Source organism: Danio rerio, chromosome 25 (genome assembly GCF_052040795.2).
Source record: "Danio rerio strain M-AB ecotype USA chromosome 25, GRCz13ab, whole genome shotgun sequence".
In the NCBI taxonomy this organism is placed as follows: domain Eukaryota; kingdom Metazoa; phylum Chordata; class Actinopteri; order Cypriniformes; family Danionidae; genus Danio; species Danio rerio.
In genome coordinates this window covers 5,613,043-5,627,500 of record NC_141045.1, presented here as the reverse complement: position 1 = coordinate 5,627,500, position 14,458 = coordinate 5,613,043, and the positions used below count along the sequence as shown (strand labels likewise).

At 31.4% G+C, this 14,458-nt stretch overlaps 1 protein-coding gene across 2 annotated transcripts in view; it reads right to left on the bottom strand.

Annotated features, from left to right (window-relative positions):
- deaf1 (DEAF1 transcription factor) overlaps positions 1 to 13,981 on the bottom strand; it is a 30,050-nt gene extending 16,069 nt beyond the window's left edge. The window contains exons 1-6 of one of the 2 annotated variants that reach the window (XM_087310899.1): positions 13,558 to 13,981; positions 8,711 to 8,808; positions 5,771 to 5,900; positions 5,549 to 5,695; positions 3,248 to 3,387; positions 595 to 672 (exon numbers count right to left, since the gene is read on the bottom strand). In XM_087310899.1, coding sequence (XP_087167025.1) covers positions 595 to 672; positions 3,248 to 3,387; positions 5,549 to 5,695; positions 5,771 to 5,900; positions 8,711 to 8,808; positions 13,558 to 13,756 — 792 coding nt within the window. In that variant the 5' untranslated portion in view covers positions 13,757 to 13,981. The remainder of the gene's footprint in view (positions 1 to 594; positions 673 to 3,247; positions 3,388 to 5,548; positions 5,696 to 5,770; positions 5,901 to 8,710; positions 8,809 to 13,557) is intronic. The other variant, NM_001130779.1, reaches the window with a different exon arrangement.
- Positions 13,982 to 14,458: the final 477 nt, after the last annotated feature.

Here is a 14,458-nt window from a genome sequence, read left to right as displayed (position 1 = left end):
AATAAATAATACTGCTAATAATAATAACATGACACAAAAGCAAATTGAATGAACTGAAAAAGCTTCCCGAGATGAAGAAAGCATGAAGGCAGTGGTTTTAAAATGACTGTAGGCTAGAAATTAATGTGTGTTGTAATATTTTAATCATTTATATTTATATCCTTTATATCCTTATTATATATATATCCTTAATATATTATATCTTTTTCATATGTAAAGATATTTGCGTATTGCTCTACATCTTGTTTGTAGTGTGTAAGCCAGGCGCACTTTGCGCCAGACAATAGACCGACTTTGTTCTGGTCTAAAGATCAGACTATTTACAGTTTTTCAAAATAGCAACGCGCCAAAACACGCCTGCTTTTGTAGACCAGAACGCCTATGGGCGCACATTTGAGAGCAAATGCATTTGCTATTGAAACAGTGTGGCGCAACACCTCAAAATGACCCTTGCGCCGAGGTGAAATAGCAAATAGCAATTGCATTGTGCCTTGCGCCACATTGCATGACAGGGCTCATAGTCTTCTACTATTTTGGTGTCAGTTACAATAACCCAGGTCAGCTGTATGATTATGATTAATGAGATTGAATCACCGTGTCACTCACTGTAGAAAGATCATCACAGCAGGCGGCACACGTGCAGGACGCTGCATGAGGGTTCAGGATACGCTCCTGTTAGAACACACACACACATATATCAGAAACAAACAGACACACAAACATATATAAAAGTTATTGAGCACTATTTTGACGGTCCATGCGCAGAGCGCAAAGCGCAGGGCGCAAACGCTTTTAGGGCGTGTCAGAACGCGTTTTTGCTAATTTAAGGACGGGAAATCTGCCTTGCGCCATGGCACATGGTCTAAAAGGGTTGAGTTTATTTTCTTAATGAGTTATAGGTGTGTTTTGAGAATAAACCAATCAGAGTCTCATCTCCCATTCCCTTTAAGAGCCAGCTGCGTCACGCCAAGAGCGCATTCGCTATTTACAGGACGCAAAGTAAGTCTAAGTGGAAAAAATGAGCATTTCACAAGCAAACAGTAAACAGTTAACAGCTTTTTTACAGAAAACTGTTAAACAGAGCATCTACTGCGTGAGAATGAGAGATAATGGATCACTTTCACTTTCGCTCTTGGATAGGGAAACCTTTACACACAGACATCAATTAGTCTATAAATAATTAATTGTGTTTGTTAAGCGCAAATATTCGTTTTAAAACTATTTCTAAATTCAGTTCTAATTTCCAGCAAAAGAATAAATTAATAATAATAACCAAGTGTGCTCAAAATACTGAGTTGTATCCTAAAACACATGCTGTGCCCCATATGGTCTAAAACCTGACTGGTGGGCAAATCTAAGCTTGTTTTTAATAAAAGAAATATAAATATGGATATAATAAATAAAACTGCTAATAATAATAACATTATACAAAAGCAAATTGTTATGAATGATCTGAAAAAGCCTCCCGAGATGAAGAAGACATAAAAGCAGTGATTTTTCATATTTATGTAGGCTAGAAAATAATATGTTTTGTAATATTTTAATCCTTTATATTTATATTCTAAATCTATTCTTATTATATCCTATATATATCCTTAATATTTACATTTTTTCATATGTAAAGATATTTGTCTATTGCTCTCTTGTGTGTATTAAGCAGTGTGTAAGCGAGGCGCAACTTTGCGCTGGAGTTTAGACCGGGTTAGTTTTGGTCTAATGAAAAATCTATCATAGTTTCTCAAAATAGCAACGCACCAGCGGTCCGCCTCAGAACACCTTCCTTTTTAGACCAGAACGCCTATGGGCGCACATATAAGCGCTAATGCATTTGCTATTTAAACAGCGTAGCGCAACGCCTCAAAACGACTCTTGCGCCAAGCTGAAACTACCAAAAGACTATTGCGCCACGCCTTGCGCCACACTGCGCCGGGTGTATGATAGGGCCCATTATGTCTAAGCAAAGATAGACTCAGATCCTCTTATTGCAGTTGTAGGCATTACTGATTTTGAGATAGCTAAAAACAGTACAAAACTAAATAAAGGTCCATTTATCAGTCTACTAGCAAAAAAGTTAATATCAATAAACTAGAAACAGAAAGCTGCTCAGCGGGGGAAATGAGTATTGAACACGTTGTGTTTTTTTCCTGGGGATAATATTTCTAAAGAAGCTGTTGACATGGAATTAAAGCAGATTTTAGTAAAAACCCAAACAATACAAACATAAAAATAAACAAAACAACAATCTGAAAAATGAGTTCTGTGTGATAAAGAAATGACACCAGGAGAAAGTGCTGAACTACTGGAACGTATTTAACCCTTTATATTAAAGGCTTTTTTGGTGATGGCAGCTTTAAAGACGCCTCTCATATGGAGAATGAAGTCACATGATTTGCTCACAGACTTCAACAGAGTGTCAAAATCTTGAGGGTTCTGTGAGTCTCGTCTATTAAATCTGAGCTTTATTTTGTATTGTCTACTGGATTCGGTTTCAGGTGATTGGCTGCGCCATTCTACAGCTTGATTTTCTTTCTCTGAAAGCATTTGAAAGTTTCCTCGTCTGTGTTTAGGATCATTGTCTTTCTGAAATGGGTTCATCCTCATCACCCTGCTAATGTAGATGTTGGACTGAAGCAGCAGATATTCATTTACACTTAAGAAGAGCAGAGGGTTGCTGAAGAACTACTAAGAGATTTCAGCTGCTGTCTGGGCTTTCACTAAATAAATACACCTTCCTTTCTTCATGTGTTCAATACTTTTTCCCCGTGTCATTTTATTTTATTACACAGAACTTCATTTATAAACTAATTAGATTTGTTTGTTTTTTTGCTTATATGGATTTCTTTGTTACATACAGGGAAAATTTTAATTTAATTTCTCCCTAAAAAAGAAATAATTCTATAATATCTGGCAACCTTTCCTAAATTATTTAAAAAGATAAATTCTACAATAAATAGTTAAATTAAAAAGGATTAGACTAAATTAGACTAAAACTGAAGGTCAGTATTTTTAAATACTTATTATTTTTATTATAATAATTTACTTACTGTTTTTGTCTATTATTATTTAACTTTCTTATGTATTGTTTATATATTGTATTTTTTATTGTTAAATGTTGTGTACATGTTTGTTGGACCAAAATTTGTAAGTCAATGTGTTTGAATATTTAAATAAATTATTTAAAAGAATTATGTCTATAGGGAGTCCCCATAAAACTTGAAAACCCAACATGTGTGCGCGTGTGTGGGACCTGAATGAGACACTGTAAAGGTCGTCCAGCGTAGCGGATGCTTCTCTTCCAGTCTTTGCTGCTTGCTCTGCCTGACATCCCCTCAAACTCAGTCGGCGTGTACCAGCTATTGTTGTGTTTGATACAGCGACCTTTACCCCCTGCAGATGAAGGTTAAAGATCCATCACAAAGTTTTAACATTTCATTTTACAGATAAATTATTACTGTTATTATCATCATTGTAATCATCATATTTTACTTGTTTTTATTTCAGAATAGTTTTATATTTAGTCATTTAGTGTTTTTATTTCATACCAATATTTCAATAATGCTCAATAAGAAAAATAATTATTAAAAATAATAATATCATCATAAAGAATAACAATATTACTGCAGCATATGTAACATGATTATACATGAATTTGAATAGTTTAATAATAAAATAAATTTAGTAATTTATTATTTTTTATTTTGTACAAATATTCAAAAAATTACTAAATAATTTGTAAAAGTAAGACAACACAACATTTCAGTAGATTTAAGACTGTAAGGCCTAAAATTTGGATTTTTAGATTTAAGACCCCGCAGAAACCCTGTTTTATTATTATTTCTTTGTATTATTTTTACAGTCATTAATATATATATAACATTTTGTTAATGTTTACATTATTAGCTACATAATCAAATAACTATAATAATAATGATAATATTTTTCTGCACATAATGCTACATAACATGAGATGAGATGTAAAAGCCTCCAAGTGACGTCTGAAATATTAATATATTTTATATAATATATATATATATATATATATATATATATATATATATATATATGTATGTATATATATATATATATATACATACATACATATACATATATATATATATATATATATATATATATATATATATATATATATATGTATGTATGTATATATATATATATATATATATATATATATATATATATATATATATATATATATATAATCTTTAAATTCTCAGCCTCATGTACATACAGTTGGAGTCAGAATTATTAGCCCCCCTGAATTATTAGTCCCCCTGTTTATTTTTTCCCCAATTTCTGTTTAACGGAGAGCAGATTTTTTTTCAACATTTCTAAACATAATAGTTTTAATAACTCATCTCTAATAACTGATTTATTTTGTGTTTGCCATCATGACAGTAAATAATATTTGACTAGAATTTTTTCAAGACACTTCTATACAGCTTAAAGTGACATTTAAAGGCTTAACTAGGTTAATTAGGTTAACTAGACAGGTTAGGGTAATTAGGCAAGTTATTATAAAACGTTTTTTTAGACTATCAGAAATAAAATTAGCTTAAAGGAGATAATAATTTTGTCCTTTATATTATTTTAAAAAGATTAAAAACTGCTTTTATTCTAGCCGAAATAAAACAAATAAGACTTTCTTCAGAAGAAAAAATATTATCAGACATACTGTGAAAACTTCCTTGCACTGTTAAACGTCATTTGGGAAATATTTTAAATAGAAACAAAAATTTAAAGGGGGGCTAATAATTTTGACTTCAACTGTATATGTAGGGTATATGCACAAGTATGCGGAAGGACTTTTAATTTGTCAGTAACCTGGGTTAACCGCTTCCAGTGAACTGTATGCAGTTACAAAATCAGCGCGTTTAAGGTCTGTTTTCTTTAAAAGTCAGCGATCTCCACTGGCTGAGAGATATCCGATATAAAGAGGGCCTCAGATTGTACAAGACGCACTGCATTAGATTACATTTTCCCCTCTCCATGTCTTTAAAATAAGAACATTTACTGCCAATCCTGATGAGTGCATGAGAGTAAACAGCTTTTCATCTGGTTTTACCCTTGAGCAAGTACCCTATTCATTTATTTCACTTCAAAGGCAATGAAAATAACGTATTAATCATCATAAAATAAAAATTACTGAACCTACTACACACATAAAAGCCTAAAAAAGTCCTTATTTTAGAAGAAAAAGAGGCTTTGACGTCTGAACGCTTCATGAATAGTCATCTGGCGCCCTCTAGTGGTGTGTATGTGTTTGTGTAACATTTCAAGACACAAATGTGAATTATGACATAAGTTTTAAAAGAATGTGGTGAATTATGAGGATATATTCTTGCTAAAATACAGTTGTACAATATAGAAACAATGTAAGCCTATGCAATGTCCCCACAACTGACAAAAAACAAACCAGTGTGTGTGTCTCTGTGAATTTATTTTCATATCCCTACAGGGATTTAAACCTGAATGCACACAGACTGGTCGTGACACATGTCACCATGATAACCAACACTGTGGTGTGTACCTGAGCCCAGTCTGTTCTTGTACAGGAGGCCGCTGGTGTTTCTGCAGCGCACTGGCAGCTCGTTGTCATAAACCGACGGGTCCCAGTTGTACTTCGAGACGTCTTTATCATGTCCGGATGCGAGTGGAGTGTTGGGAGTTTGAGGACCTGAAGGAGGCACACAAACACATTCAGAAGACAGCATTTCTGATGACATTTATAGATGCTAAAGCTGAAGTTCACCAGGGGTCATGGGAGTCCCTGTGGCTTTCAGGCTTGTGGCGTCTACGATGCTCCCGTCAGTGTGAACCACGATCAGCGTGGCCTTCTGGGTACTCAGAGTGTTTCCGATCTGAAGCGTCGCTCTGCCCGTCTGCACAAATGTTACATTTAATGCTGTCATTTTGATCCAAAAATGAGAATGCATGTACTGTGATATTACTATAATTACTCTGGACATGTGAGATGAGTTATATGATAGAATATAAATATATTGATGATCATACAGTACCCAAGAATTAATAAAGATTCAATAGAATTTAAAACTGTGGAAAAAAGAAATCATTTTTAGCAAATACAATAAAAAATATAAATAAATAATAATAATAATAGTAATTATATATATATATATATATATATATATATATATATATATATATATATATATATATATATATATATATATATATATATATATATATATATATTTATATATATATATATATATATATATATATATATATATATATATATATATATATATTTATATATATATATATATATATATATATATATATATATATATATATATATATATATATATATATATATATATATATACATACATACATATAGTTTAAGTCAGAATTATTAGCCCCCGTTTATTTATTTTTATTTATTTTATTTTTCAACACACTTCTATACAGCTTAAAGTATCATTTAAAGGCTTAACTAGGTTAATTAGGTTAACTAGGCAGGTTAGGGTAATTAGGCAGGTTTTTGTATAACGATGGTTTGTTCTGTAGACTATCGAAAACAAAAATAGCTTAAAGGGGCTAATAATTTTTTACCTTAAAATGATTATTAAAAGATTAAAAACGGCTTTGATTCTGGCCGAAATAAAAAAATAAGACTTTCTACAGAAGAAAAATTATTATCAAACATACTGTCAACATGTCGTTGCTCTGCTCAAAATATGTGACCCACATATTAATTTTATATTTAAATATTTCATATTTTTTACCCAGTATTTCTTACAATGAACTAAATTATCAATATATATTTTGGTTAAATTATGTATACAATTGAAGTCAGAATTATTAGCCCCCCTTTCATTTTTTTTCTTTTTTTTTATATTTTCCAAATGATGTTTATCAGAGCAAGGAAATGTTCACAGTATGTCTGATAATATTTTTTCTTCTGAAGAAAATCTTATTTGTTTTATTTCGGCTAGAATGAAAGCAGTTTTTAATATTTTAAAAACCAATTTTGGGACAATATTATTAGCCCCTTTAAGCTAATATTTTTTTCGAAAATCTACAAAACAAATCATCATTATACAATAACTTGCCTAATTACCCTAACCTGCCTAGTTAACCTAATTAACCTAGTTAAGCCTTTAAATGTCACTTCAAGCTGTATAGAAGTGTCTTGAAAAATATCAAGTAAAATATTATTTACTGTCATCATGACAAAGAAAATAAATCAGTTATTAAAAATAGGTTTTTAAAACTGTTATGATTAGAAATGTGCTGAAACAATCTTCCCTCAATTAAACAGAAATTGGGGAAAAAAATAAACAGGGGCGCTAATAATTCAGGGGGGCTAATAATTCTGACCTCAACTGTATATTATTTATTTATTTATAATGAATTAATTATAATTAATTATTAGTGCTGTCAAAAATTAATCAAGATTAATCGCATACAAAATAATAGTTTTTTAAATAAACATTTAAATGACAATTATTTTATAGTGTACTTGCCTGTTGTGTGTAAATATATATACATGTGTGTGTGTGTGTGTGTGTGTGTATAAATACATACATACATACATACATACACACATTTATATATTCATTCATTCATTTTCTTGTCAGCTTAGTCCCTTTATTTATCACACTCATACACTTTGGACAATTTAGCCTACCCAATTAACCTGTACTACATGTTTTTGTGAGGGAAACCGAAGCACCCAGAGGAAACCGACACGAAGGCAGGGAGAACATGCAAACTCCACACAGAAACGCCAACTGAACCGAGGTTCAAACCAGCGACCCAGCGACCTTCTTGCTGTGAGGCGACAGCACTACCTACTGCGCCACTGCCTCGCCCATATAAATATAGGCATGAGACAAAATTTTCTGCTATACTGTTCCTAAGGTGTGTAAGATTTTGTTTTTACATTATTTTTTAGGACAACAGTATCACCAGCAGAAAACATATTCAAAAATACTGTTTTAAATTGTGAAGAAATACAGTTGAAGTCAGAATTAATCGCCCCCCTGTTTATTTTTTCCCCCAATTTCTGTTTAACGGAGAGCAGATTTTTTTTCAACACATATGTAAACATAATAGTTTTAATAACTAATTTCTATTAACTGATTTATTTTATCTTTGCCATGATGACAGTAAATAATATTTGACTAGATATTTTTCAAGACACTTCTATACAGCTTAAAGTGACATTTAAAGGCTTAACTTGGAAAAAAAAAATTAGCTTAAAGGGGCTAATAATTCAATCCCTAAAATGGTTTTTACAAAATTAAAAACTGCTTTTATTCTGGCCAAAATAAAACAAATAAGACTTTCTCCAGAAGAAAAAATATTATCAGACATACTGTGAAAATTTCCTTGCTCTGTTAAACATCATTTGGGAAATATTTAAAAAATAAATCATAATAGGGCTAATAATTCTATAAAACCCCTATAATATATTATATTATTATAATTAATAATTACACAAGAACAATAAGTTTGATCCACTTTAAATGTTGACTACTATATATATATATACATATATATATATATATATATATATATATATATATATATATATATATATATATATATATATATATATATAAACATGTATTTTATTTTAGTAAAAAAAGCACAAATCTTTCATACATTTCATAACCTTTAACTTAGAAATTGTTATATGAATTTAATTGTTTATTCTTACGAGCACATGTTCAGGTATAGATGTTGCTGTGGCGACTGCAGACGTAAACACAGAGTCATCTGAACTCTGAACATCTCCAACAGTGACGGCCGTGACCTCTGAAAAATAAATGTAAAAGTCATAATGCTAAAAACTAACAGTGATAAATTACATTTTAACATATGTTTAATTGGAAAACATATTTAAATCACATAATATTACTGTGCAATATTTTACAATATTTTTATTGTTAGATCAAATAAATCTCGCGCATAACTGAAATGTGGCAGCTATGTGTTAGCAGACAAGCTGCTAGTATGTTACTAGTATGTTTCGCACATTGCTATTATGTTTGTTAATAGCATGTTTTAACACACTACTACCATGTTTTACTATTTCGATAACTTGTTGTAGCTAACATTTAGCTGACCTGTTTTAGATTTTAACATGCTGCTAGCATGGTTCAGCAAAATAACATTTGCTTTACAGGTTTAACACCATGCTAACATGTTTGAATCGCTGATATTAACGTTGTTGAAAATTTGATGTCGTTTTAAAACATGGATGGCACAATAAAAACATGTTGCTAGCATACTTTATCATGTCGAAAATATATTACTGCAATATATAAAGTTGTATCAGCAAATCAACCTATAAGCGCGTGGTAGCTATGTGTTAGCAGACACGCTGATAGTATGTTACTAGTATGTTTCGCACGTTGCTATTATGTTTGTTAATAGCATGTTTTAACACACTACTACCATGTTTTACTATTTCAATAACTTGTTGTAGCTAACATTTAGCTGACCTGTTTTAGATTTTAGCATGCTGCTAGCATGGTTCAGCAAAATAACATTTGCTTTACAGGTTTAACACCATGCTAACATGTTTGAATCGCTGATATTAACGTTGTTGAAAATTTGATGTCGTTTTAAAACATGGATGGCACAATAAAAACATGTTGCTAGCATACTTTATCATGTCGAAAATATATTACTGTAATATATATAGTTATATCAGCAAATCAACCTATAAGCACGTGGTAGCTATGTGTTAGCAGACACGCTGATAGTATGTTACTAGTATGTTTTGCACATTGCTATTATGTTTGTTAATAGCATGTTTTAACACACTACTATCATGTTTTACTATTTTGATAACTTGTTGTAGCTAACATTTAGCTGACCTGTTTTAGATTTTAGCATGCTGCTAGCATGGTTCAGCAAAATAACATTTGCTTTACAGGTTTAACACCATGCTAACATGTTTGAATCGCTGATATTAACGTTGTTGAAAATTTGATGTCGTTTTAAAACATGGATGGCACAATAAAAACATGTTGCTAGCATACTTTATCATGTCGAAAATATATTACTGTAATATATATAGTTATATCAGCAAATCAACCTATAAGCACGTGGTAGCTATGTGTTAGCAGACACGCTGATAGTATGTTACTAATATGTTTTGCATATTGCTATTATGTTTGTTAATAGCATGTTTTAACATACTACTACCATGTTTTACTATTTCGATAACTTGTTGTAGCTAACGTTTAGCTGACCTGTTTTAGATTTTAGCATGCTGCTAGCATGGTTCAGCAAAATAACATTTGCTTTACAGGTTTAACACCATGCTAACATGTTTGAATCGCTGATATTAACGTTGTTGAAAATTTGATGTCGTTTTAAAACATGGATGGCACAATAAAAACATGTTGCTAGCATACTTTATCATGTCGAAAATATATTACTGTAATATATATAGTTATATCAGCAAATCAACCTATAAGCACGTGGTAGCTATGTGTTAGCAGACACGCTGATAGTATGTTACTAGTATGTTTTGCACGTTGCTATTATGTTTGTTAATAGCATGTTTTAACACACTACTACCATGTTTTACTATTTCAATAACTTGTTGTAGCTAACATTTAGCTGACCTGTTTTAGATTTTAGCATGCTGCTAGCATGGTTCAGCAAAATAACATTTGCTTTACAGGTTTAACACCATGCTAACATGTTTGAATCGCTGATATTAACGTTGTTGAAAATTTGATGTCGTTTTAAAACATGGATGGCACAATAAAAACATGTTGCTAGCATACTTTATCATGTCGAAAATATATTACTGTAATATATATAGTTATATCAGCAAATCAACCTATAAGCACGTGGTAGCTATGTGTTAGCAGACACGCTGATAGTATGTTACTAGTATGTTTTGCACATTGCTATTATGTTTGTTAATAGCATGTTTTAACACACTACTATCATGTTTTACTATTTTGATAACTTGTTGTAGCTAACATTTAGCTGACCTGTTTTAGATTTTAGCATGCTGCTAGCATGGTTCAGCAAAATAACATTTGCTTTACAGGTTTAACACCATGCTAACATGTTTGAATCGCTGATATTAACGTTGTTGAAAATTTGATGTCGTTTTAAAACATGGATGGCACAATAAAAACATGTTGCTAGCATACTTTATCATGTCGAAAATATATAACTGTAATATATATAGTTATATCAGCAAATCAACCTATAAGCACGTGGTAGCTATGTGTTAGCAGACACGCTGATAGTATGTTACTAATATGTTTTGCATATTGCTATTATGTTTGTTAATAGCATGTTTTAACATACTACTACCATGTTTTACTATTTCGATAACTTGTTGTAGCTAACGTTTAGCTGACCTGTTTTAGATTTTAGCATGCTGCTAGCATGGTTCAGCAAAATAACATTTGCTTTACAGGTTTAACACCATGCTAACATGTTTGAATCGCTGATATTAACGTTGTTGAAAATTTGATGTCGTTTTAAAACATGGATGGCACAATAAAAACATGTTGCTAGCATACTTTATCATGTCGAAAATATATTACTGTAATATATATAGTTATATCAGCAAATCAACCTATAAGCACGTGGTAGCTATGTGTTAGCAGACACGCTGATAGTATGTTACTAGTATGTTTTGCACATTGCTATTATGTTTGTTAATAGCAAGTTTTAACACAATACTACCATGTTTTACTATTTCAATAACTTGTTGCTAACATTTAGTTAACCTGTTTTAGATTTTAACATGCTGCTAGCATAGTTCAGCAAAATAACATTTGGTTTACATGTTAACACCATGCTAAAATGTATGAATCGCTGATATTAGTGTTGTTGAAAATTTTATGTCGTTTTAAAACATAGATAGCACATTAAAAACATACAAGCATTTTTCATCATGACAAAACCATATTACTGTAATTAAGGCTGGGCGATTAATCGAAAAGTGATCGAAATCGACATTCAGAGCCTATAATCAATGTAATTTGTCCAGGTCAGTTTTTTTCAAATACTTTCCCTACAGAGTCACATGAGCTCTGTTTACACTTCTGCGTTGATCGCAGTGGACGGTCTGACGCTGCCTTCGCGTGGTCGCATACCCCTTGCAGTGACTAATGCCGACCTCTCAAAAAAAACTTACTGTAACTACATGTTGCGACGACGCATAGCACAAGCTGTGTGATTGGTCAGCTTGGTAGAGTTGATGAGAGGACAAAAAAATTAAACAAATAAACAAATAAAATAATCGTTCATTAATCGTAATCGAGGTAAAATGTTCAGTTAATCAAGATTTTGAAATTAGGCCAATTCACCCAGCCCTAACTGTAATATATATATATAGCTGTATTAGCAAATTAAGCTGTGTGTGTGTGTGTGTATATGTATGTATGTATGTATGTATGTATATATATATATATATATATGTATATGTATATATGTATATATATATATATGTATGTATATACATGTATATATATATGTATGTATATATATGTATAAATATGTATGTATATATATGTATATATATATGTATATATATATATATATATATATATATGTATGTATATATATATATATATATATATATATATATATATATATATATATATATATATATATATATATATATATTTGTTTTTGTTCTTCTTTTTTGCATCATTTAAATCTATTATTAATATTATGCATATTCATGTTGAAAAATGTGCATATGTTTTGGAAACATTATATAGAAATACTTAATAGTTTTATTTAAAAATGATTAAAATCACAATACAATAATCTTAACAGTCTTAAAAAAAGTTTGATTTTTGTACATACCGCAATTTTATGTGGTATAATCCCATGTTAGTGTTTTCTCTTTAAGTGTAATTTAAGAGAACATTTCAGCAGTTTCATTTGAAAAACTTCGTAAAAAACGTTTCATGCTAATAAATAAATCAAGATAATGATGGTTGTAATATAGTTATTTATTGTTTTACCTTTTCATTTATTTTTCCGAGTGCTTTGAATTTATGATTTTGTTCTTTATCTTTATGAATCCCTTATCCAAAGCGCACAGACACATGAAGCACTTCTTGTTTGATTTTGGATGGTTATTAATTTAATCTGATGTAGAGTGAAACTGATTTTAGTGTAATTTTATATGCAAATGTGTACAACATTATTACATCTAACTTTTTTAAATAAAAAAAGATTATATTAACAGTATATTTTCACATAGGTTACCATAGCCGCCAGGGGTCAAATAAATAAATTAATATAACCCAAATAAATGTACATAATGCTTCATAAGTTATTTTAGCTTTTCTGTTAGTAACGTTATAAACTGCCATTGTTTAATCTCTTTTATAAAAACGTCACAATTTTGACATTTATACACGATATTTTCCATGTAAAACTAGATGTATGACAAAATAACTTCCTGAATCAACTGTATCATGTTCAAAACGTGATCTTCCGTCTAATTAAAAATCAACTTGTTAGAACCACGACATCAACAGCTGCGCATGCGCAACAATGACTGACCCGCAAATGCGGTCTCGGCATCGTCCGGGTTCGGGAGGGATTCGGTGATGTCGATGGTTCCCGCTTCTCCCATCACAGTCATCGTGGCGACTTCGGCCTCCGATTCGGTATCCGAACCCACCGGCTCTCCGGTAGATGCGCTCTCTGACGCGTCGCCGAGCTCGAGCTCTTTCGTCGCCGGTTCTTCAGTCGCGTCCATTTCAAAACAGCGGCGCACGGAATCAGCCGAAACTGTCCGAAGGGCTGTCGAGGCAAGGAGCGCGTCCCTCGCGATTTAACGACGTGCAACAATCCAACCGAGCGCTTATTCAACCTGCGCGAACAGATTACAGTTTTACCAAAGCGTTTTTATCTTCGAGTGCGAAAGAAAAGAAGGCGGCTGCAGGATAATGGCCTCCGAGTGTCTTTAGTGGGGACGGGGATCAACACAGGAAGGAGAGCAGGCGGAAATTACCGAATCAAAACGGAAATTACCGAAAGGACACGACGTAACACGAAACGACGCTCGAGAACACAGGACGTGATTTGCCCTGACACATGTGGATTGTGTTCAATAAAAAATAATTTAATCTTTAGAGAACTTGAAACTTTTAATGGAAACTTAATAAAGGAAATTGTTTGCACTAAAAAAGTTAGATCGCTTAAGTGGTTTTGCTTGCTATTTAATGAAGAAGATAAAAACGTTATTATATTTTTGCCGTGTATTATAAACGTGTTTGTCAAAATTACAATAACAAAAGCAAAAACAAACAAAACTGAGAATTATCATACTTAATAACAATAATAATTATAAACATACATGATTTATAAATTTATTTTATAAGCTAATTTATTTATTCAGCCAAATACTTTTTATTTATTTATTTTTTTTTGGCCATTTGCCAGAAATTACTAAGATAAC